At 39.7% G+C, this 23,365-nt stretch overlaps 1 protein-coding gene across 1 annotated transcript; it reads left to right on the forward strand.

The window, feature by feature from the left end:
- The first annotated feature begins 929 nt into the window (after nt 1–929).
- Nucleotides 930–22,355, forward strand: LOC101845331 (protein MEMO1). Its single transcript, XM_005099654.3, has 9 exons — nt 930–1,120; nt 7,320–7,401; nt 7,700–7,768; nt 11,035–11,147; nt 11,479–11,590; nt 12,535–12,677; nt 14,863–14,939; nt 16,657–16,761; nt 18,725–22,355. The coding sequence occupies exons 1-9, from the start codon at nt 1,060–1,062 to the stop codon at nt 18,860–18,862; spliced, it is 900 nt and encodes a 299-aa protein (XP_005099711.1). The 5' UTR covers nt 930–1,059; the 3' UTR covers nt 18,863–22,355.
- Nucleotides 22,356–23,365: the final 1,010 nt, after the last annotated feature.

Genomic DNA, 23,365 nt, shown 5'->3' on the forward strand with positions numbered 1-23,365 from the left:
CAAAAGAAGAGGGAAAACAATAATAAATGTGTCTTGTATTTTCTTTTCAGGTTGACATCTTTGTTCCTTTGTTCCTGTAGGCCTGAATCTCTAACATAATATTATTAATAATATTTAGCTTCCTCCGAGAGGTTACGAGAGCAGTGGCCGACAGTGACCGCATGCCAACAAAAAGGGGTTTATCCGTCAATAATAATTTCCCCAGGTTGAGTGGGAGATTCTACAACTTTCGCGTGTACGTGTAAGCTCATCGATGTTGCCAGTGCCCCATAGGCCTACACTTCAGAATGCGAACTAAAAAAAAAAGAAAAACATTAGGCCTACTTTGACTAGGGACCAATACCCTAACGTATTTACCGCTTTGCTAAGCCCCCCCCCCCGGTCCCCTTGAACTACCCCATTTACAAAATTTTACATTCAACCTAGTAGGCCTATTAAAAGTAAACCTTTTGGTGGCAGGAATGGTGTAAATTCACTGGTAATTAGGAAATAGTAGCATCGTTAAAAACAATAATATCACCCTCATACATAGCTGAAGGCAGGAAGTTGGCCAATGTGAACCATAAAATATTCAGTTTTAATTGATTGGTGTAGCCTACCTTTTCGACGATAGGGGCCTATAAAGCCTATAGATCTATGGATCTACCTCATACTAATTAGCAGATTCGTCTTGGCAACAATGGGTGGCGCCTCTGTCGGGTTATTATTATTTTGTTAAACTGTCTCTCTGTAGTAAGTGTATGTATCTTACTTTCGTTTTTTCTAACAAAAATAACGATAAATTCAGCGATGTGTTTCTGTCAGTGCAGTCTGGTACCGCATTGATTTAATAAGCAAAGGCCTGAATACTCTCACCTAGGCTAACTTCCAACCAAAAAAATTACGGATGCTTGGTTTAGCGGGTTTGACAACGAAACGAGCAATGGGATACAAAATCTGGATGTCACTCACTGACACTCGCTCACCCAGCAGAAGCAACAACAAAGGAATTTTGAGCCGATTGTACCTTGATGTTTTGATACAGCGTACTCTTCGAAAACTTGCAAAATCGGGAAAACAATGTCAAGGCACGGTAAAGTTAGGAAGGCTAGCCATGCTGGAAGCTGGTATAGCGACTCTGGTAAGTAATTCCCTTCCTCAACTTATTTTAATAATGTTGGCTCTGGCAAAGAAAATGTCCATCTTTGACATGAAACAAATTTATATTTGTAGATCTAGATTTCTAGATCTAGAATTCTAGATCTAGAATCTAGATCTAGATTAGATCTAGAAGATTTAGATTGGCAAATTTGTCATGTCATAGTCATAGAAGTCTAGATCTAGATCTAGATCAAGGACCAAGTAGGCCTATAGGCAGAATACCAGGCAGAGCCATAACGTGATCTGGGCCCTGGAGAAGTTTAGGTGAGATGGAAAAATGTGTGTGTGTGGGGGGGGTTCAATGGCCCAGCCAGTGGGATCAAGGATCGCTCCGATCTGCAAGCAGTGGTCAAAACTTCACTCCTCTCCATTGCTATGACATGCATCAGTCTTACTTGTCCAATTACCACCTCTGCTTGCCTTTCATAGGACCACTATTTGACCTATTCAAAACAGAAACGTTTGAACATCTCCTTTGCTTCTACCCTTAGCCCCCTCCCATCGGTGTAACGAGCACAGTCAACCAATGCCACCCCTCACTGCCATCATGTAACAACGATTCGAGGAACTCTTTCCTCGGCTGGCCGTACGATCCGGGCGGCAGGCATTGGTCAGTCTAATTTCACACCTCTGGCTTCTGGCTCGATCTATAAAAGAAAGTTTCGGTAGTAGCTCGGTACTCGAGCACGCTTACGGGCAGTCATGAGATTTCACACCCTCACTACCCTGACCATCAGCATCGCTCAGGGTTCACATGATGGGGTAACATCTACCACCAAATTGCACCCCTACTCCCCTTCCTCGCCCAGCAGCAGTTAAGTTTAGAGCCGACAGAACCAAACTAGATCTAGCGAGTTTTGTTTCAAATCAGTGCTGAGCGGGCTAAATATTTTCCATCTTAGACAGGTGAAACCCTCGGAAGGGAGCGGATTTTTCTTTCTGTTTCCATGTTGGACAGGTTTCCATTTTATACAGGTTTAAAAAGAAGAAATATCAAGGGGGAGCAGGGAGATTCCGTTAAGACAGGTTTCCGTTAAGGTAGGTTCGACTGTATGCCCATTGGCAATGGTTTTTAATATTTGAACTCACACTTGGCCTCCCTCCAAGAATAAAAAATACGAAGTGACTATTTCTCCGAACGTTCGGAGAAATAGTGCCGATCTTTATTTCTCCGAACGGTTTCCGGCTTCCGGTCTCGTGATTTTTTGCCTAGCCTGTTTATTGCGAGAGTTCAGCGCCAACTTTCATTCTGCCTCTGGTCTGGGAACGAACACCGCATGGCATGGCAAGCCCGCCTACAGACAACCTTCAGTAACACCCACCACATACCCACCACCATCATGCACATGTACACACACAAACTTATACACACACTAACTAAACATGATTAGTGGGCAACTTTTGAACGTATGACGAGCTGAGCTGTGGATGGAGAGACAGTGTGAGTGACTGAGCAGGTGAAAGGAAGAATGTACGAGTGTATCACAGGCGACAGCAACTACAACTACAAGGCGACGACACCGACCCCCCTGGCCTGGTCCACAGCGCACGAACGAAAGGAATGCGGCTACGGCAGGTTTTTGCTAATATTATTGTCCATGGTTCGCAGGGTGCAAGGGAATGAGTGAGATTTTCTTTGTGTGTGCCTGGAGTGAGGGGGTGGGGTGTGAAAGTCATGCGGACGGGGATGAGCCGCGGGAGAGAACACGGGAATTGAATGAATGAATGAAAGAGAGGAACGACTCATGAGCCCTGGAGTGAATGGATCCTGTGTTTCTATTTTTGTATACTTTGAACTGTTACTGAATAAAGGCTGAAATAAAGCCCGAAAAAACAAACACACACACGCTCCTCACTCTCCACTTACACACTTACTACCACACACAGACACATGCACACACACACACACACACACACACACACACACGCACACACACACACACACAGGAGCAAATTTTTAGGTCTATATATATTTCAGTTTTCAAGAGCTAGTCTAGAGATTTTTAGATGAGTGTAAAAACGGGAAAAAGAAAGGTTTCACGACAGAATGAAATCAAAATTAGAACAGCCCATAAACAACCACAAAAATTAACAAATAAGGGCGTGAGTCCACCTGTCCGAAGAAGATTGGCTGTTTTAACCCTAAATGTGTGCAATTTTAAAACAAAGTACATGATATTACATGTAAATTATGGAATCACACACATTAAGGGGCCTGCCAGAGTCAGTACACGTAGATCTAATCGGGTTTGGTGGAACGAACGCTCTAACATAACACATTTAAATCTGTATACATGTATATGTATTTAGAATCTAATGAAAGTAGGAACATAAAATTAAATGATGTTACACTATACAACATCCGCACCCCCCCCCCCCTCCCACCCTTTTTCCCCAACAAAAAAAAAACTGATAAAAAAACAACACATCAGAACAATAACAAGAAAGAAAAAAATACACACTAACAAAATAAAACACCACAAAGAGGGAAAAATAAAAGTAACTGTAACGTATTCAACAAATCAACGTGGTGACAACAAGTGAGAAAGACAAAGTGAAGCTAAGTGAACTTTCTTTCAAAAGTAAAGAGGTTCGGTTTCTTTCATTTAAAAAAATTTTAAATTTGACTTTTATTCCCCGATTCGGGGACCAAAAAATGCCCAAAAATCGAGCCACAATTGATTGGTTGCGGCCGCGACAAACGCAGATGCTAGTTCTATGTGTCATTATCAATAACCCTCCGTAGATCTAGATCTAGATCTAGACAGCACCCGAGTGAACACAACACATTCATTAGGTTTAAGAGCAGCACCCTTCATAGGCAACACGTCATATATGTAGCGAAAAACTGCTTGGAACTGTAGCATTTCTTTATACAAATATTTACTGCGGACATTTTTTGGACCGATTGAATCATATTGTATACAAACAATCTTTGGTAGGCCTATACTATAATTATAGATCTATATAATATCCGAAATTTGCGGGAAAGGATGTGATTTCAGAGTGTTCGGAGAAATAGTGCCCAGCTTTAATTTCACAGTGTTCAGAGAAATAGTGCCCAGCTTTATTTTCCCGAACGTTCGGAGAAATAGTGCCCAGCTTTATTTTCCCGAACGTTCGGAGAAATAGTGCATTGTAAATTAATTTCTGTGATTTGGAGAGAGGTCTCAGAGGGGAGGTTGGGTTGAGGGGGCATATATGCCCTCCTGATGGAAAGAAAAATCTGGGGGGTTACAGGGTGAGGGTGTGGAGCATACACCCGTTTTTCGCCATAATTTGATGTTTTGCAGTGATTCTAAATTTTCTTGAAAATAGTTGTTTTGCGACAGTTTTATGACGAAATCTAAGCGGATAGTGCTGTAACACCTAATCAAACAAAAATCGACAATTTTAGTGGCCTTGTGTGTGTGATCTGCAGCTAAAAAATACTGCAGTTTGACCCTCCAAAGGTGTGCATCTGTTTGTGGGATTGACAGTAAAAAGTTACCCTATTGATGATTTGTGACCATTTTATTTTGACCAAATCTGAGCCGATAGTGCTGTAAAACACCTATGGTACAAAAACAAAGCTACAGTTTCACTGGCCATGTTTGTGATGATCTCCTCTTTGACCCCCCAAAGCAGTGCATCTCTGTGTGCTGGAGTGAAAGTAAAAATTTACCCTAACTGAATTTGAGCCTGTACTACAGGCTACCACAGTAGTTGAAACTGTCCAAGATGGAATCTCAAGGGAGCTGGAAAAAAATTATTCCATTCTAGAAATCTTCCATTTTGGGCAAAATTTTACTTTCACACCCACATGCAGATGCGCTGTTCTGGGGGGCTCAGTTTAGGGTTTCCACAATCAGGAAAGTGGAAAAAAAGCCAGGAATTTTGTTTTCAGAATTCCTGGTTGAGAAAACACCATGACATGGAAATGGATCAAAATGAAAATAAACAGGAGAAATCCGGGGAATAAAAAGAAGCTCAAAATTGGAAATTTGGCAGAACTGTTACAACTTGAAAATTATTATTTTTAAAAGAATTTATCCAAGCTCATACTGTGCCGGAACAACATAGGGGGAACAGCTGGTTTTTCTTTCTTCATCCTTACTATCGTCAGTTTTCCTCTTCTTTTGTATGTTTGTCACTCTCCTGTGAACTGCTATTTCCAGGGTGCCTTGATAGTCGAAGCAGACCTTGTGCTGTTGAGGCTAGAGAGGTAAGGAGAGTAAGCCTGATTCCCCGTTTAGACTTCACTGTTAACGTCCACCCCTTGGCGCTATATGACCTGATGCAGTTGCGAGCGCTGTCAAACCTTAGGCCTACTAAGTGGGTGGTTGGCGAGTGCTCTGGTATGGTTTGCTTCTTCTTTCCTATCAAAATCTATCGTCTTTATCTCCCCTCCTTCTTTTTTGTATTTGTTATTCTCTTGTAGCACCTAGTCATCAGCTCTTATAATATGACCTTATTGTGTTGCAAGTGTCGTAAAACGCTTACTAAAACTAACTAAAACGAACAAGCTCGTAACAAACTCGGCTACAAAGTAGATGCGTTTTGGTTTTGTAGTAACTTTTCATTGTTTGCAGCCAAATTTTGCTCAGTCGCATTGAAGAAAAAAGTTTTTGACAGTGTTGAAAGGGATGGAGAACTACAACCATCTCTAATATCATACCATAGACTCACTATTGTGTTGTATGCACAGAGGACCCAAGAGAAACGTTATATTGAGACTTCATTTGCTCCTGTCTGTATCTCAAGTACTGCAAAGGTATGTTTATCCAGCTCAGCACAGGTTTACCACTGACAGTCAGGGCCAAGGCAGCCCACCTCCTAAATTTGTACGTAATAATACTGTGCCAGTGGAAACGTAAAGCCCCTACAATGGAGAATTACTGTGTACTTTCTAACTGTCAGCAACCGTTTTTTCCCCCCATATTTATCTGAATGCTGTGAGTGTGGTCTTTACCTTTTCACCCTTAATTCCGATTTTTTAAAAACTCACTCGCCGTTTTGCTACCCCGTCCCATCTTCATCTTCCCGTCGAATATGTAAGGAAAACAATCAGACTGACATTGTCTTGTGCGTCAGGTGCAGCTAACTTTAAAAGTATTAAATCACTTTTTACTTTCTGTGCTTAGAGCCTTTGTAGTCATTCCATGCCACTTTGCTCTTGGAACAACATTAGTTGCACCAAAGCCAGCAGTATGAGGCCAAACATTTGTTTGACAAGGTGTTGCAAATTGCCTGCGCTTTTATGTTGTGGGTGACAGCCTAGGCCAATGAGATAATTTTGAAAAGAAATATAAATTACTGCTCGATGCCACTGGGCCTTTTGACTGTTGACAAACATCAAATGTTTCAAAAACTGATAATGTGTGATGGCTCTAAAAATTTTTTAAAAAAGTTTTATGGCATTTGCAAAAGAATTAGGTCATCTTATAAGTGCAGGGAAGATAAGAGGTGTTACAAGAGAGTAACATACTAAACAGAAGGAGGAGAGATGTGGAAGGAAGAAGGAGTAAACCACACCAGAGCATCTGCCAGCTTTCCACAGAATATGTAGTAGAAGTTTGTGTAAAACAGTTATAAAAAAGAACAAGAAAAGTATATATATAGAATTAAGAATATCTGAACTTGAGACAGGTGTCAAAGAAGAATAAATCCCAATATTGGAGGGGGGGTTTGTTCCAGATGGTCATCCCATGTGTGGTGGGATCAAGGGGCGCCTGTCTCTGGTATCCAGTTGACAAGAAGAGGACAAAACTTTACATCTTCCAAGTGTTCTTAGCATTTGTTTGTTTTTTTTCATTTTATAATTACGTAGTCCAACACGTCCACCTAAAACAACCACTTTTGTCCTGAAAATGGGTGGTTTTCTTGGTGGACAAGTTTGACTGCATGCAATACAGTCTCAGGAAACCATATTTAGTACTGAATCAGGAAATCTGAGGGGTGAATCTTTCTTCTTATACTGGGTCCACCAAGCGTGAATAAAATGTACCAAACTGGATGATTGTTCTCAGTGTGGTATAGGAATCTGTCGTTTATAGAATTTCTTCTGTAAAATAAGATATAAATCCTCTTAAAATTTTTCCAATCACAAAAAATGTTGAAGCAAAAATAAAGGTAAGAATAAGCAGTTTTAAAGTTTTCTAGGACATGCGCCTGAGTGTCTTTGTAAATTCTGTTTCCAGGAGCAGAGCTGAACGCGCAGTTGGAAAATTGGCTCTCAAAGGCCTCGGACAACATGAAGCCAGCAAGGGCAATCATTGCACCGTAAGATATTCAATTTGCGTTGCTGTTGTAAAGTTTGAAAGCATAGAATCTTTGAAATTGTAAACCCTTTAGGAATATAATATAATGTATGATGTATTTTTCTAATAAATTAAGCCCTCTGACTATTTCTGATACCAGCATTTTTTAAAGTCACCTCTAAAAGTGGAAAAGGAAGGTGTGTAGTTTAAAGGTTGCTTATTTTTATCCAATTCCTGTATGTTTAAAAAAAAAAAAAATTCTTTTTCTACATCGTGTAGATTTACCCACTTACACACTCCTTTTTTTTTCAATTACATAGTCATGCTGGATATTTCTTCTGTGGGGCTTGTGGGGCCTTTGCGTACCGTCAAGTGGACCCAAACACTGTGTAAGTATGTTGTTTAGTATGACTGTTCCTATTAGATTGCAAAAGGTTTGAATTTGATTATTAAATAGTAATATCTACCTAATGGGAATACTGTTATTGATTAAGTGTACTTTCTTAATAAAGTGTAGTAAGTTCTGTACTAAAGTTGGAAGTATGTAATGTTACAACTTGGGACTGTGAAAGCCACCCAAAGCTGTGGTGGATACTCAACGTAATAGTTATCTGCCCTCCTTGACTCCTTGTGACATGTTGTTATAGTAACTCGTTCCAAGGGAACATTATTTGTGAACCTTCGCCAAAATCTTTGAAAACATGACGACTTATTCACATACCTGACATAGTCTTTTAGCTTGGTAAGAGTTTTACGACGCTCACAACTACATGTGGCGTGATCATAATATGTGCACGGTGACATAGTCTGTTCCTATTCAAATAAAGGGGGCTTTCGTGGTCTAGAGGTTAAGATGTTCGCCTCTCATTCGATAGGTCCCGGGTTTGAATCCGGATAGCAAAGGAAAATTTTTTTCTCTATAAATTTTCTCCTTTCCAGTCCTTTCCTGCTCTCTAACAATGTTCTGTCATCTAATTTCATCTCCACTTTCTGCCCCCACTTCCTTTGCCCCCTCCTCTGGGCTCCTGACTCTTTCTGCAGTCTTTTTACTGCTACTCCTTGGCTCATTCTCACAACTATCTTTCAGCCACACCCCTGATCTTATGGTAGGGAAGATCTACACCTAGCCTTCTCAGATAATGGCAAAAAATCTCGGAGGTTGCATTTGCGAGTTGCGCACGTTAGAGATCCCTTGGAGGTCCAAAATCGATAGCAGTAGGCTTTGGCCACCACCTAGGCAAAATTCAAGATTTCTTGCCAACTGAAAACGTTTGTATCCCGCGTGCTCATATGGCCTTATGCAGTTACGAGCACCGTAAAGCATTAACCCCCCCCCACAAAAATTGAGTCTTCGAGATTTTCATTTGTTGTCAATAAGCAAAGCAACTTCGATTCACTGCTTGTAGCCCAACACTTCTTGGGAAAAAATATAAATCTGTAAACCTAGTTCCTTTCTTTCTCGTTAACCATGTGTTTTGCAATTTATATCTTTATGTTTGAGGGTTTTCTGTTTCAATTTAGATATTTTATGTTTTATGCTTTTAACCCTTTCACCCTCAGAGCTATCCCTGCCCAACAAGGCTGAAATTCTGGCAAAAGGGACCTAACTCCGCTTAGACTGCATGACTATATTATTTTCAGACCTGCCACTCATCCCGATTTAGTCAGGATATCTTGATTTTTTGCCCCAAATCTCAAGCATCCCGATTTTCCCGATTTCGATTGCGTGTATCCTGATTTTTTGTCCCAGTCTGCTGTTGTGCCGGATCTGTCTAAAAACTTACTCTGCCTTCTCCTTTATGCGGGAAGCACCCGCTGAACTTTTTGTCAGTGGGAACTCGGAGCACTATTTCCCGAAATATCGATGCCGCATTTAGTAGTTGACTCGCCCCAAGTTGTGTGTGATCTTTACCCGCACTCAGAATTCTCCGATGATAGCCTGGTAACTGTTACAATTTGGGACATTTAATAATCGATAATATTCGTAGTTCCGCTGTTACTTTCAAAACAAGCCTTGTCTGAGGTCTGGTAACTGCGCGTTCACATCAAACACTCGGATGAGCGACAGTCTTTCTAACCCTTACACAACTACATGTAACTACGCTGACAAGACTAACATACGGCTGTTGTCGTTGCTTTTGTCTGAACACATGAGGGATAAGAGATTTGTTGGTACATTTGGTCGGTCGTTATCCTAGAAGTAGAACGACTGTCGCTCATCCGAGTGTTTTGTGTGAACGCGCAGTTAGTCAGACCCGTCAGTAAAATTGTTTCAATCGCGCATTCGCGTCACGTGACATATCGCCGTGTGAGTTCTACGTGTTGGGCACCGTCCGTTGACGGGGTCAACTGAAGTTCATGTATTTCGGGACTTATTGGTAGGGGGGGGGGTATAGACACTTGGACTAGGAGTGCTTGAAGGGATGCTTCAGGATTTACAAAAAAAATAATGGTAACTCGCACGTATGCACGCACACACACGCACGCACGCACGCAAACAAACGAAGACACACAGAGGGCATAAAGGCCAAGGAATTTATGGACACCCCTGGAAAATTTTTAAGTCAGCTTTGGCAGTCACCTGGGTGATTTGCTGTTGATCCCGATTTTTTTCACCAAATCCCGATTTTTTCTCCGTGAGATCCTGATTTTGAGGTTTCATAGAGTGGTAGGTCTGTATTTTTAAAAATCATAAAAAATCAGAGGACGAGTCTAAAATGACAGTTTAGGTGTCAGAGCACAGATAAATGAATAAACTACAACTACAAGAAAATGTATGGTTCTGTATGAAAAATCATTGTGTGTTAGGTAAAAAAAAAAATTCTGAAGTGAAAAAAACAAACCCAAAAGACACAACCCGCTTTTTATGCCCGCAGAAGTTCATGATGTTTTACCCAGCACAGCCTTTTGCAAACACTAACCTGGCCCAAATTGCATCCTGTCACTGTCTCACTCCCTCTGCCAAGCTTTGTAAAGTTTCTGGTCTTTACACAGTAGTGGCACGACCCCTTTTTACCATGTATCCTGATCACAACATGCTCTAAAAGATTTGTTTTGACAGAGCCCACAGTCCCAGTGTTGCTCCTCCCTTTTTTATGTCGTAGTGCAGCTAGTAGTACTAGATCTAGCTAAAGTGCTGTGGGTGCTAGGCCTATCTTCTTCATCAGAGTCTTCTAAATCATCACCTCCAGCAACGATCTCACCATCAACATCACTATCATAGTTGTTCCCCTCCCCTTGAGCCTAGATCTAGACCTGTGACATCGTGTTCGCTCTCCTACTATAGTTCTCGCTCTCTCTCTCTCTCTCTCACGACTGAGTGTCCGAGTGACTACTTGTACTACTAGCACTAGATCTAGCCCCTTGGTCGACGATATCGGCATTTAAATCCCAATTATAAGTCTCCATCGTATACAGTGCCTGTAGCGACGCAAAATTTCATCCACGAAGTTAGATTTAGGTCTCTAAAAAGCACGAAATTTTAAAAATCGCCGCTCTTGCGTGCTTCGATCGATTTTTACCAAATAAACACGACAATAAAGGGCAATCGGCGCACATCGGCGACTACGGGTGTTAGCGATGACGGTGCACATCGGCGCCTCCGAGTGGCAAAAGGTTAATGATTTTAATTTTCAATTGTCTTCTGGTATTGCAGGAAGAGGGTGTTTATTCTTGGACCGTCCCACCATGTTCGCATGTCTAACTGTGCGTTGTCAGGAACAGAGACGTATAAGACACCGTTGTATGATTTGACCATTGATCAGAGAGGTAAGTGTTTAGAACTCATTTAAGATGATCATATATTTTGCTGCTGGTTTTTTAAAATCTATACAGTGGCAGTAAAACAGAACAGTCTGTGGGTCTTTAGTGGCGGTAACACAAAATCATTGTCCCTGTTTCTTGGTTAGAATACCTGTAGTTTAAAGCTCTTTGCCATCACATGTAGAAAGCGTGGGAACAATTTTAATTTGGGAATATTTATTGTTTCAAGTGCCGTAAAACTCTTCCTAAAGTTAAAAAGAGATTAGTTTTTCTTAATTCAACTTTAGCTCAACCTTAGTGTTCTTTAAAAAATATTTTTGTCATTACTGATCCACAGTCTATAAAGAGTTATATTCAACTGGAGCTTTTGACACAATGTCGCTGAACACTGATGAAGCAGAACACAGTATAGAGATGCACTTGCCCTATATTGCAAAAGTTATGGAGAGGTATGCCAGATTTTTAGCCTGTTCCATTTTATCCTTTGTGGTCTGCGAAAAATTGTTTTGTTCAGACTATGCTCATGACTTTGGATATTCTCAGCTTAGAATAATAGTAAATGCCTTCTTTTCTTCAAAAATGATTACAGTAGTCTCCGCCTATATGCACGGTGCTCGGGAGGGCTCCTTAGCGTGTGTTTATACGGAGTGTGCGTTTACATGAACCTTAGCAAGGGGAGGAAGGGATGCAGTCATCTCAATTCGATATTACTCTAGTGATCTCCCTTGGAGGAGGGGGTCATTTTGGTAGATAATGTGACGACACCAGACTGTTTTGTGAAGGATTCCCCGACCGGGGTTAAGAATACAACGGCGTTGAATGGGGTGGGGGGGGGGGGGGGATGAAAGACTTACTCAATGTAATGATTTGCACTATAAACGTCGGGAACAGATAGCCTAAGAGGAAACTGTTGGAGATATAGGTCTAGTCATAGAGACGACAGACCAGCCACGTGGTTTTCCAAGCGACCACCCCCCGACCGTAAGAAACACCTATTGCAAATCTGTTTTCATCTCAGTGAAACAATCTTTATATGAAAATGATAAATACTGAAAAATAAAAATGTGTCTACTTTCAATAGTTATCTGACAGTGAATGTTTTGAAACACCACTAAAATGCCAGCAGCTAGGGTAGAAATTGGGATTTAAACCTTTGACAGTCAGAGAGTTAAACAGGCTGAAAGGACTCGAACTCGGAGGGTAGTTGGATCAATTAAACAAGATGAAATCACACTCTCTTTATTTTATAGGTTTTTTTTGTGGCTAATTGTGTCCATAAGAAATGTTTAATCTCCGTCCAATGCCATAGTTTTGCATTTACTAAACCTTACAAGAATTGTATTGTTATTGTGTACTCACTGAATTTGTCTTTTTTTTTATTCTACTGCTGTAGCCGAAGGGAACACTTTACTATTGTGCCTATCCTTGTGGGATCCTTGACCCCTGAGAAAGAAGCCAAATATGGACAACTGCTCAGCCCCTACTTGGGTGATCCAGAGAATCTTTTTGTGATTTCCTCTGATTTTTGCCACTGGGGTTTGTACTGCTCATTTGTTTGTTAAGTTCAAGTTACACATCACAATGTGGCCAGCCATAGTACAAATATGAACAGTCTAGCACGCACATACCCAACTCGGCTGATTGAACATTTCTCTTTGTTACATGTAAACTTTGCTATACATGTACGTGTTTAAAATACAAAGAATACACATGTATGTCATGAGAAATTCGAGATCTGAAAAATCTGTTCGCTAAGTGCTTGTTTCACTATGTATGTTTGCTAAAATATTGCTAGACTGTACCATATGGTCCTTCAACATCAGAGCACATTTAGAGCTGTCACATGGGTGAATTACACATCTCTTTTTTACTAACAAATCATATGCCCATATCACAATCAGAGTTGGCATGTTCAGTAGTGTTGGTGGTGAAAGCAAGGATACACAATTGAGATTTTTCTTTAGCAAAACTAACAAGAACAAAAAGCAAGATCAGAAAAAAAACCCCATAAAATGTTTCAAAATATGGGGCCTTTCTTCCTTTTTTTAAAGGAAGAGTTAATTTGTCTGTCAAAATATGCAAATAATGGATTTGAGAAAGAACTTAAATTTGTTTTTACACAGCAGTTTTCTGTGTAGGTGTACATTTCTGAAAGTTATATTGATTTGTGAATTCTTTGGCTGCTGGTGAAGAAAGTAGAAAGCTCTCCTGAATTTTAAGTGGCAGTTGGTTGGAGGATTTATTTGAATTAAAGCCCTGGGTATTGAAATGGAGAGGTTATTCCATACGATTAGCGTTGATTATCCATGTATTACACAATCCTACAAAATGTCCCCATTTTTTTTAGCCCTTTGCTGTTTTCGTGACTGGTGAATGAGAACTTCTGAAGTTGTTGGTTGTGCTTATTGTAAAATGACCTCCTAATTAGTTTTTTTAAACCTTTTTTTCATGTATGTTTCCTCACTTGCATATATCCTTTAGCATGGAGACAGTACAGATTCAAAATTGAGTCCTTTATTCTTCTTTTAACATAAATTTTGCATTGATTAGGATTTTGTGGGAGAATGGTTTTCATTTGTATCTTATTCAGTACTTTAAGAATTTTAATGGAGACACTTCTCAGGCTCCTATGAGCTACAAACCTTTACCATGGAATAGTGACCTGCATTCTTTTTATTCGTGGTTCAGTGTCCGTTTTCTGACTTTCATGCTAAGGATTCAATTCGTAGGGATTAATGGTGAAAGAGGAAGTTAACTCTTTCCAGACATGGTTTTTTTTTTAGTCCAGACATAATTAACTTGTGGCTCGCTTTGGCTATGCAGGTGGTGTACAAAATAACCTCATAGAAGCATGACCATCACCCAAAACGTAACGTATGATATATCAAATTGAAGGAAATTGAATGAGGAATACATCCCAATGTGAAAAAAGGATTAATATTGAACTTAAGTATGCATTAGAAGGGTTAGAAATGGTGATGAGAAAAATAATTTTTGACGGTAAAGATTACATTCCCCAAACATGTGAAAGCGAATCAGCATAGCTATCTTATCATATACAGGCCAAGAGCATAATTCATAAATTTCTGAAATGCGCAGATTTTTATTTGAAAGCAATATTCCAATTTTTGTTTGAGTTATCATATAATTATACTGTGTCCGGTTACATCGTTTTGTTGATGCAAGACCGTAAGAACTAATTCTCTCATTTTTCCCCAAACCCATGCTTTGACAAAGTGAAACTAGATGCTTTCGTTTCCTAAATCCTTTCCGAGTTTTTCAATAACAATAAAAAGTAATTGTAAAAGTCGGATCGTGTTAAAGCGAAACAATACTGAGGCACCCTATCACAGCAGATACATCGGCGATACGTCCGTAAGGGGTGTGGACTCGCGCCAATATATCGGCGATACGTCTGGAAAGAGTTAAGAGTTAAGACCTTAACAGACAAGGTTAAAAATACACATTTACTGCTAGGTTATTTATTCTTCCAGACTCTTTAGACTTCCAGATTAACATGTTTATTTCAGACCTTAAATATCCTCCTTTTCGCTCATTTTCCAAAATGCTGGATACTCACACTTTCAACTTTCTGGCAGAGGGTCTCCACTGATTTTTCAAAGTAATTATTATTACTACTCTTCTTGTGTTGGGAGTCACAGTGTTTCATGTCTGTGTGCCTTCCTGCTGGTTACTGATATAATCTGGTCTCTTCCTAAAGGTAAACGGTTCAGCTATACTTATTACGAAAAGTCTCGAGGAAGGATTTGGCAATCTATTGAGGCACTGGACAAGATGGTGAGTATACTTGTAGCATGATCCTCGTGTAGCTTTGTATATGGGCGCCTTTTATCCACTAATTATTGATAGTAACCACCTGGTGTGTGGGGGTGATTATAAGAATTATTGATGGGTCTTCAGAAATGTTAGAAATTAACCTCTTCACTGCTGTGTTGAACTATAGGTCTATGTTCATTTGTGTTCTCTCAAACTGGTTCACTGACAATTTTCCTACCGGTTGACTCTTTATCTCTGGCAAGCAGCTCCCAGCGGCTCATGGTCGGAACTACTGTGCCAGTGAGCCGCAGGCAGTGGCTCGGACTCATTCCTTTATGATGACTTTGACATCGAATGACTTTCCGAAAACAGGTCTTCTTTTTTTTTTTTTTTCTTTTTTTTTTTTGCAGGATTTTATTCTTTAGATGAAGAACTATCAAAATAGGTTCACTTGTTTTGATTTCATAACAAATTTAGTGACGTTTTCGTCATTTTTATATTTAGTTCCAAAAAAGGCCACGGCATAGTGGGTTTACCCCCCTCGAAGAGATAAAGAGTTTATATATAAAGAGGATAATTTTTTGAAGAGGCACTTGCAACTTGTTTCTATTTTCTTAATAAGGGGAAATATACTAGGGATTTGTTTGAATCTCTCTTGATTAAAATTTGTGAGGTATGCGGACAAAATGAGTTACTTCTCGGATTTTACGCAATGGAATTAGATACAGGTCAATTTTATAGGTTGAGTTTGTACAATTTTTTAATATAAAACGATAAAAGAAACGTTACAACTTGAAGAGAATGGCATTGGTTTTTAATCTATAAATATGACCTTTGTGTCAATTTTGGGCCAATATCTCCATTCATGGGTTGCGAGAAGTAACTCATTGTGTCAGCACACCTCACATTTTGTCTTGCCTTTACAAATATAATTAGAAACTCCTCAGCACTGGAACGGTTAAGTCAAACTATAAGAAGGTAGACCTATAAATTATAAACATATATACATTTTCTAAAATTAGAGTGATCCATCATTTGAAATATTTGATTGTGTTTTGTTTTGGTTTTGATTTTGGTTGTTTGGGGGTTCTTTTGGTTCATCATTTTCACTTCTGTGTCCTTTCTAGAATGGTCTATCGTGTTCCTCATTTTGTCTTTCTGATGCTTGCTACTTTTCTCTTTTCTAGTGGAAAGGACTTTGCCAGATTTTAAGTCTCAAGCTTAACCAAGATTTGAGCGTATTTTAATCCGACTTAAGCTTGAAATGAAGGGGGGGGGAGGGGGGCACCTCCGCGCTTTTAACAGTAACCTTGCATCAAACTGTTCTAATGGGCCTGTCTTTCAATTTAGCTGTTATGACCTCTGAGTAGACCGCTCATTAGTTGCTTAAACAGGGGTGCAGGTAGTTACCTTAGGGTTTGTTTCAGGAAGAATATATCGGCCTACCAGCAGGCATCAGTAAGGGCTGCTTGCAGAGAAGGTTATTTTGTTTGGTCAAAGGTTAGTCATTAATACTTTCAGTATACACAGGATATTTTGGGTGATTTTAATTACTTTAATTTACTTTAAAAGTAGGCAGTTCCTTTTTTCCGGCAAGGCCAAGGTTTTGTAGACTTGCTTGTGGATGTGAACGGAAGCTTTAATTCTAAGATTTTATCTTACTTGTGGCATTGAAGTTGAAGATGAAAGGGATGACATGGTGATTCATTGCTGTTTTTCTCTGAATTTTTGTTTCCAGGGCATGGATATTATTGAAAAGATGGACCCCCCTGCCTTCACGAATTATCTTCAGACATTCCATAACACGATATGTGGTCGTCACCCCATCGGGGTCCTCCTCAATGTAAGAAATATGTTGTGTTTTTTTAATTCAATCCCTCCTCAGGCTCTGGTCTGAAAATAGCCCTCACCCCCTAACTGAAAAAACCTAGTTGTTGAGTCAGAAGGCAAGGATAGGCTTAGAAACACTGGCTACTATACGAATCAAAACTTTTTACTTTTGTCTATGTTTAGGTTTATTTGATATTTTTATCATGTGGTTGATTTTGAATTCAAAGTTTTAAAAATGTCTACATGTGTTCAGGGTTGTGCCCCATGTATTAGGGAGAGGGGTGATTTTCTGAATAGGGCCTTAAGGGGGATTGAGTTAAATACAGATCCACTCCTCCTTTGACACTGTGACATCATTTCACTATGAAGCCATTGCAAAAAATGATGCACAGCATGCATGCAATGATCACGGTTGTATAGACAAAAATGTCGGGGGAGAAAAAGGACTAAGCTTTGCAGGGCAAGCTTTTTCATTGGATCTGAGGTTGATTGTTCATGGTGTCAGTGAATTAAGAGTTTTTAGTTTAATGGGAATTTGTAATTTGTACAGATGATTATTTTGGACAGGTGGCTGTTGGAGTAGGTTTGACTTTATTTCCCAATGTGTGACTCAGAACTGCCCGTCATGACAAATTTGACGGATGAGTTTCATTTTTTGGGGTCAATTTATGGAAATACGATTATAACACCCCTGATTTCAATTTGTACAAAATCATTTGCTGTTTCGCCACCAAAAGCATCACCACCCTCTCTGTGTACAAGGAAGTAAAGCAGTCAAACCCTGGCAGTCTACATCTCTATGTCATGTGCAACTGTCTAAATCTGACACCCTCTGTGTATACAGCCCTTGCAGTCACTCAGTGCCATTTTGCCCTTAGAAAAATAGTTGCGCCAAAGCCAGGAGTAAGGCAAACATTAATTTGACAAGGCGCTTAAAAATTCCTGTATTTTGTATTGTGGATAACTGGATGATGGCCTAGGCCAATGAGTAAATAACAAAACTGGATCATTGTTTGAAACAATCAACTTCTGCAGGTGGCATGTTGTGTTGTGATGAACAACCAGGATCAAAAGCTCATAATAGGTCCTGTAGGTTTCTTTTATTTTTTTCAAGAGCCAAGCAGACAAGCAATAGCCCCCGGCCCCCTCCCTTTTTTCCCTGACAATGAAGAGCACGCTGAGACCTCTTTCACCAGGGTTTTGTTAACGTTATATTCATCCTTGAACTTACTACCCCTGTCATTCATATCCCAGGAAAGAGGACTATCCATGAACATATTACGAATTTTTTAGCCGGATTACTAATTTTTATTTGTCGATTACCAAGTTATATGCAGATACGTGGGCAGCCGTAGTGACTCAAAAAGGGAATACAAAATATTTTTCTCCATAATATTGTGAGCCACAAAGAGAGCACAAAGTAGGGGGTATGTAGCAATTCACATCAGTGTGGCTGCTTTTCACACACCCCATCAACAGTTTTGATTTAGCAGGGCTTGGAGGAGAATGGCCCAGGAGAAAGACTGAGATACCTGATAGAACTTTTCTCCACTTGGGAATCGAACTCTAATCTTTAGCGAGAAAAATGGAAGCATGTGATCGCTACACCACATGCCAGTGGGGTGTATTGCAAATATTAAAGTAGGTAAATGGTTGATAATGTGAAGAAGTGTAGAAAAAAGCTCTTATACATTTGTCACTTCACATTGCTGATTGCACAAGTGGTCAGTTTGCTGTCATGAGTATGAGTGGACTTATTAAATTGTAGACCTCTCTGTGTGTGCTTGTTATACCCTGAACAGTTGTGCAGTTATGAGCGCCGTAAAACTCTTACGAAACTAAACAAAGAGTTGTGCTATTGTGCTGGCTAACTAGCCTTCAGCCATGCCACTATTTGTATTTTAGGGTGTCACTGGTTTGTTGTGGTTCCCTCTAGATTAGATGTTTTGTCTCATATTTTTTAAAACTCTTCTCAGGCAATAGATCACTTCAGACGCACAAGCAATGGGACGGCGATGCAGCTCAAGTTTCTCAAGTATGCCCAATCCAGTCAGTGTGAAACTACCCATGACTCGTCTGTCAGCTATGCATCTGCTGCCTTTGTCTTGCAATAATTGTCATAATTATATTGTACATTTGAAACAATCAGTCAAAATACAATTATATTTCCTGTGTGGTGTCATGTATTTGAGATGGATGGGAGTCATGTCATGGCCTTTTCTTTAAACCTCAAAGTGCCCAGTACAATGTTCTGTGGTGTTGAGGCTGATATAAGGTGTTTGAGTAAAGATAAGAAAATAAAGAATAGCAACAGAAGATAGCAAATGAGGTACCGATATTGGTAACTGTACATTTTCTGAAAGCTTATGAGTTGAAGAATATTTTTACGTTACTGCGGGTAAAAAATAATCAGTTTCGTTGACTGTGACTGTATCACATTGACAATGAATGGTAGACTATTTTGTTTACAAACGTGTCCTTATATCCCTCTGTTTATTTCTTATGAATATATAAGACTAGGCAGTTTAGTGAGTGCGCTCGTTCAGTGTACAATACTTTGAAAAATAAGGACAGAGAGCCGACTTATGGTCATAAAGAAGTTTTGTTGGTTTTTGGGTTTTTTAAAAACTCACTTGAGACTAGACTCGTTTCGGCCCACCAAACCCTGGGCACTAGTGTTTTTCTTGTATTTTTAAAAAATCACATTGACCTTACTTATGAATGGATCTTAACTCACTGAGCACCACGCCCCGATTTGCCTCCAAGCCCCAGAGAACCACACATTTCACCCACTTTTTGAAAATTCATAAAAAATTGAAATGAACAGCTATTTCTTTGAAATTTTCGGTGCTATTTCATAAGATATGAGTCCAACAGACACAATAAACACATTTTGTGAAGAATGAATGACAAAAAAATGTATAAGACAGGAAGTTGGGACAAATTTTCCCCCAGAAAATTTTTTTGGGAACATAATGGAAATGATGTGACAAAGCAGAATTCGAATAAACTTACCCAAAATAGTTGTGGCAATGTGTGTTTGTGTGCAGGAGAATGAAGCATGAGTGTGTACAGAGAAGTAGCATAAAGATGTAAGTGATAATTAATTTTGAAAAATAAAAAAAAGGACAAGGAGTTCTCAGTGGAGTTGACCAAAAATAAGCCTACCTCAAGGCTGACTATCTCACTTATGTTGTGTAATTTTCTTTGGTATGGTAATCCTCAAAACACTGTCCTATGCACAAAGATATTTCACACACAGAACACCAGTAATGGGTTTCAACCCTTTTCCTGTTCATTGGTACAGTATTTCCCCGAGCTTGACGTCGTTTGTCACCACACACTTTACAGTCACGCCTTGGCTTGTTGACAGAAGGGGTAGGTGAAAGTGGATAAATATAATGTTTCCCACTTAGTCTGTCCGGTAATTGTGGTGGCACTTGTGGGGTGGGTTGCTCAGCTTGTTGAAGCTGGCGGTAAGTTCTGTTCTGAGATGAAGAATGAAGTAGGGAAATTTGATGGAAGGACGACCCGCTCTTTTTTCAGCCTCAACAAAGAGAATGTGTGACTGAATGATGACAAGAGTGACCAGATGAAGGAAGAGTTTTTTCCAACATTTCATTGTTCTCCTGTTGAGGGGCATGTAACTCATCATCTGATCACTCTTGTCAACACCAGCCATGTGTTGAATGTAGGACTGGACAGCAAGAGGTTTTGGTTTTTGACCTGTCCGAGTTGTCACCTGCATCATGACTCTCGGGTCGTGAACCGTCGTCAGAACATGAACGTCTTTTTTGTACTTCCATTTTACGGCAACAACAGCACCTTTACGGCGATAAGCCGTCTCGCCCTCTCAGAGCTGTGAACTCACCAGCTCACGAGGCATACCGACACGATTTGCCCTGGCTGTGCCTACAGTCATTGTTCCGGTTCCGGTGAGGTCAAAGCTCAACGACGGACAAGTGTAGTATTTTTCCGTGTGGGCGATGAATCCTTGTCCGTCTAGAGGCTGAAGAAGACGTTTCACTACATCCACTGGTCTGTTGCTAACACCCTTTTCGCCAAAGTAAATTTCAAAATTGAACACATATCCATTTCTGCTTTCACATATTCATATAGTTTCACCCCCCCACTTTACGAGCTTGTTCCGCGTATAAACCCTGTAACGAATATTGCCCCTCCAGGGGCACATGGCCTCGTCGATACAGATATCTTGCCTTGGAGTGTAAAGTTCCTGGCACGTAAGTTCGAGATGGTCGTAAATTGGCCTTATTTTATGTAAAGGGTCATGACCCTCCTGACCCACTGGAACGAATGTGGCATTATCATTGAGATGAAGAAACGCCAACATCTCGCTGAAACGGGCACGTGACATCATTGTTGACGCATAACTGCTGTGTACAAGAGGGTTCTTACTCCATGTGTCCTTGATAGATGGCTTTTTGACAACAGTCATATGGATAAGCACTGCGAAAAACTGCTTTAGATCCAGCATTGTTAGAGTTTTCCAGCGTTTGTACAGGCTGTGTCTTGATTGCTGTGGCGTTTGCTTGGCACGGATCTGACTGGCTGCATAAGTATTTGTTTCTGCTTTGATCCGTCTAAAAATGTTGTTTGTGAAAAACAAAAAGAAAATATCAAGAGGGATGGTTGCTTCATCTGGTATGTGGAGGCCAGGGGTGGCAGTGAAGGGGCAGTTCACTGGATAGTTGGTCAGGTTTGTGGACCATTCGTCGATGACAGACTGAGAAACATTTTCACTGTCAGTGTTGCTTGTACTAGGACTAGGACTAGATCTGCCATTAGATGTTCCAGGTCTGGGTACAAATTTTCTCCGCTTTGACTTAAAATTGGGAAATTGCTCCATTAGTTGGCTTACTCTTTAATAATTTTGAGCAGTGAAGATATCAAAGAGAATGATGTATGATATGTTTTAAATATATATGACATTAGAAGTAAAGATATTGCCCACTTTGCCAACTACAGGTTATCTTTTTTTTAAGGTTATTTTTTATGACCCTGTAGCCCACCTGTAGGCCTTATAAGTATAAAACAATTTTTTATTTCACTTTGTATAGAGGTGTTTTGTGGTTTTGTGAATTCTATGTAAAATTCTCAACAAATTGTTGGATTACACTTTTAGAAATATATATATGCATTTTTTGAAGAGTATTAGTTATTTGTGTTGTTAAGTTGCAATTTGGTGTCACAAAAACTCTTATGTTAAAAATGGCCTGAAATTGGCTGGATGTTAGGAATGAAAAATCACAATAACTTTCTAACTAGTCAACACCGTTTAAACTGTTTTATGATCATGAAGGCAAGGGCTTTCAAATGAAAGTATTTTAAAGTTAAAGCATATCAGACAACTTTGAAATTTTCACTAAACTGCCTATTAAGACCCCTTTCAGCATATATTCTACATGTTATAAGCTTTCCAAAAATGTATATATGGGTTTGTGATGTAAAATAGCATTTTTGTACTCTTTCATTTATAGCATGTCATGTCATTTTCTAAAAATAAATTCACGATAATGAACTTTGACTTTGAGTACAGACTTTGCTTGTTTTATACAAATGAAATAAAAACAAATACGTAAAATCATGTGAAATTTCGTCTCTTATATAATACTATTGTGTTGTTAAACTGACTTTAGTTGCGTCTCGTCTTAGGAGTCAAACCGTGATCTGTGATGTGCTCTAGCATATATCTCTATCGGTTTTATAATGGAGAATGGTCCATATTACATCGTCCATAAACAGTGAAAAAAAAAAATCAATTGGTTCATTGCAAATGTCAACGTTTATGTTGTGGGGTCTTTTACTTTTAGGATTTCTAACTGTGAAATTTGGGTCCAAACAAGGCCTATACTTGTCTAAATCTTCCTGTACTCTGTGCCAAACATCATCACCTTTATATCCAACACTAACTCCATCCTCTTCTTTGCTAGAACTCGCACCGTCATCACTTTGATGTGGTATTCTCCTTCAAAATCATCTTCCTCGTCCCTTTGATTTCCAGAAAAGAATTTTGATAAGTTGGATCTAGCTCTAAAACTTGAATTTTACGAACCAGAGGAACCTAATAGGGGTTCAAATGTCTTTGAAGTCAAGTTTGGATCTCTAGATCTAAAGAAAAGCGCAGATTTGACAGTTTTGACAGCTCAAATTTCACCAAGTTTCGGAAGCGAAACGCTAAAGTAAAAGAAGACGTCTAGGTCTTGAAAACAGTTCAAGTAGTGAAACTAAACACTTATAAACTACTATTCAAGTGTCGTACTCATCAACCTTTTCATATTTTGCTTTCAGATTTGTAATATTTCTATGGCATATTGTAGATCGGCTGTGACACCCCAGCCGCTCCCCTTATGCCTTATGGCCGATGCTCGCCCGTCTTGACACTTTGAGGGTTAACAAAAAAGGGCTTGTGGCAAAGAGAGAATTGAGGGACATATTTACAGTCTGGCATGGATAATTCAGACACATGGGGGGACTGGTGTTTGACACCTCCATAACTTGGATGAACCAAAAACAAAAAATTTAAGAGGTATCAGTAGGGGGATGACAAATTAATAGTAAGAGCTGTCTGTGATTTTGAGTTATCTGTGTTGTCCGAT

Source organism: Aplysia californica, unplaced genomic scaffold, assembly GCF_000002075.1.
Source record: "Aplysia californica isolate F4 #8 unplaced genomic scaffold, AplCal3.0 scaffold00221, whole genome shotgun sequence".
Lineage (NCBI taxonomy): Eukaryota > Metazoa > Mollusca > Gastropoda > Aplysiida > Aplysiidae > Aplysia > Aplysia californica.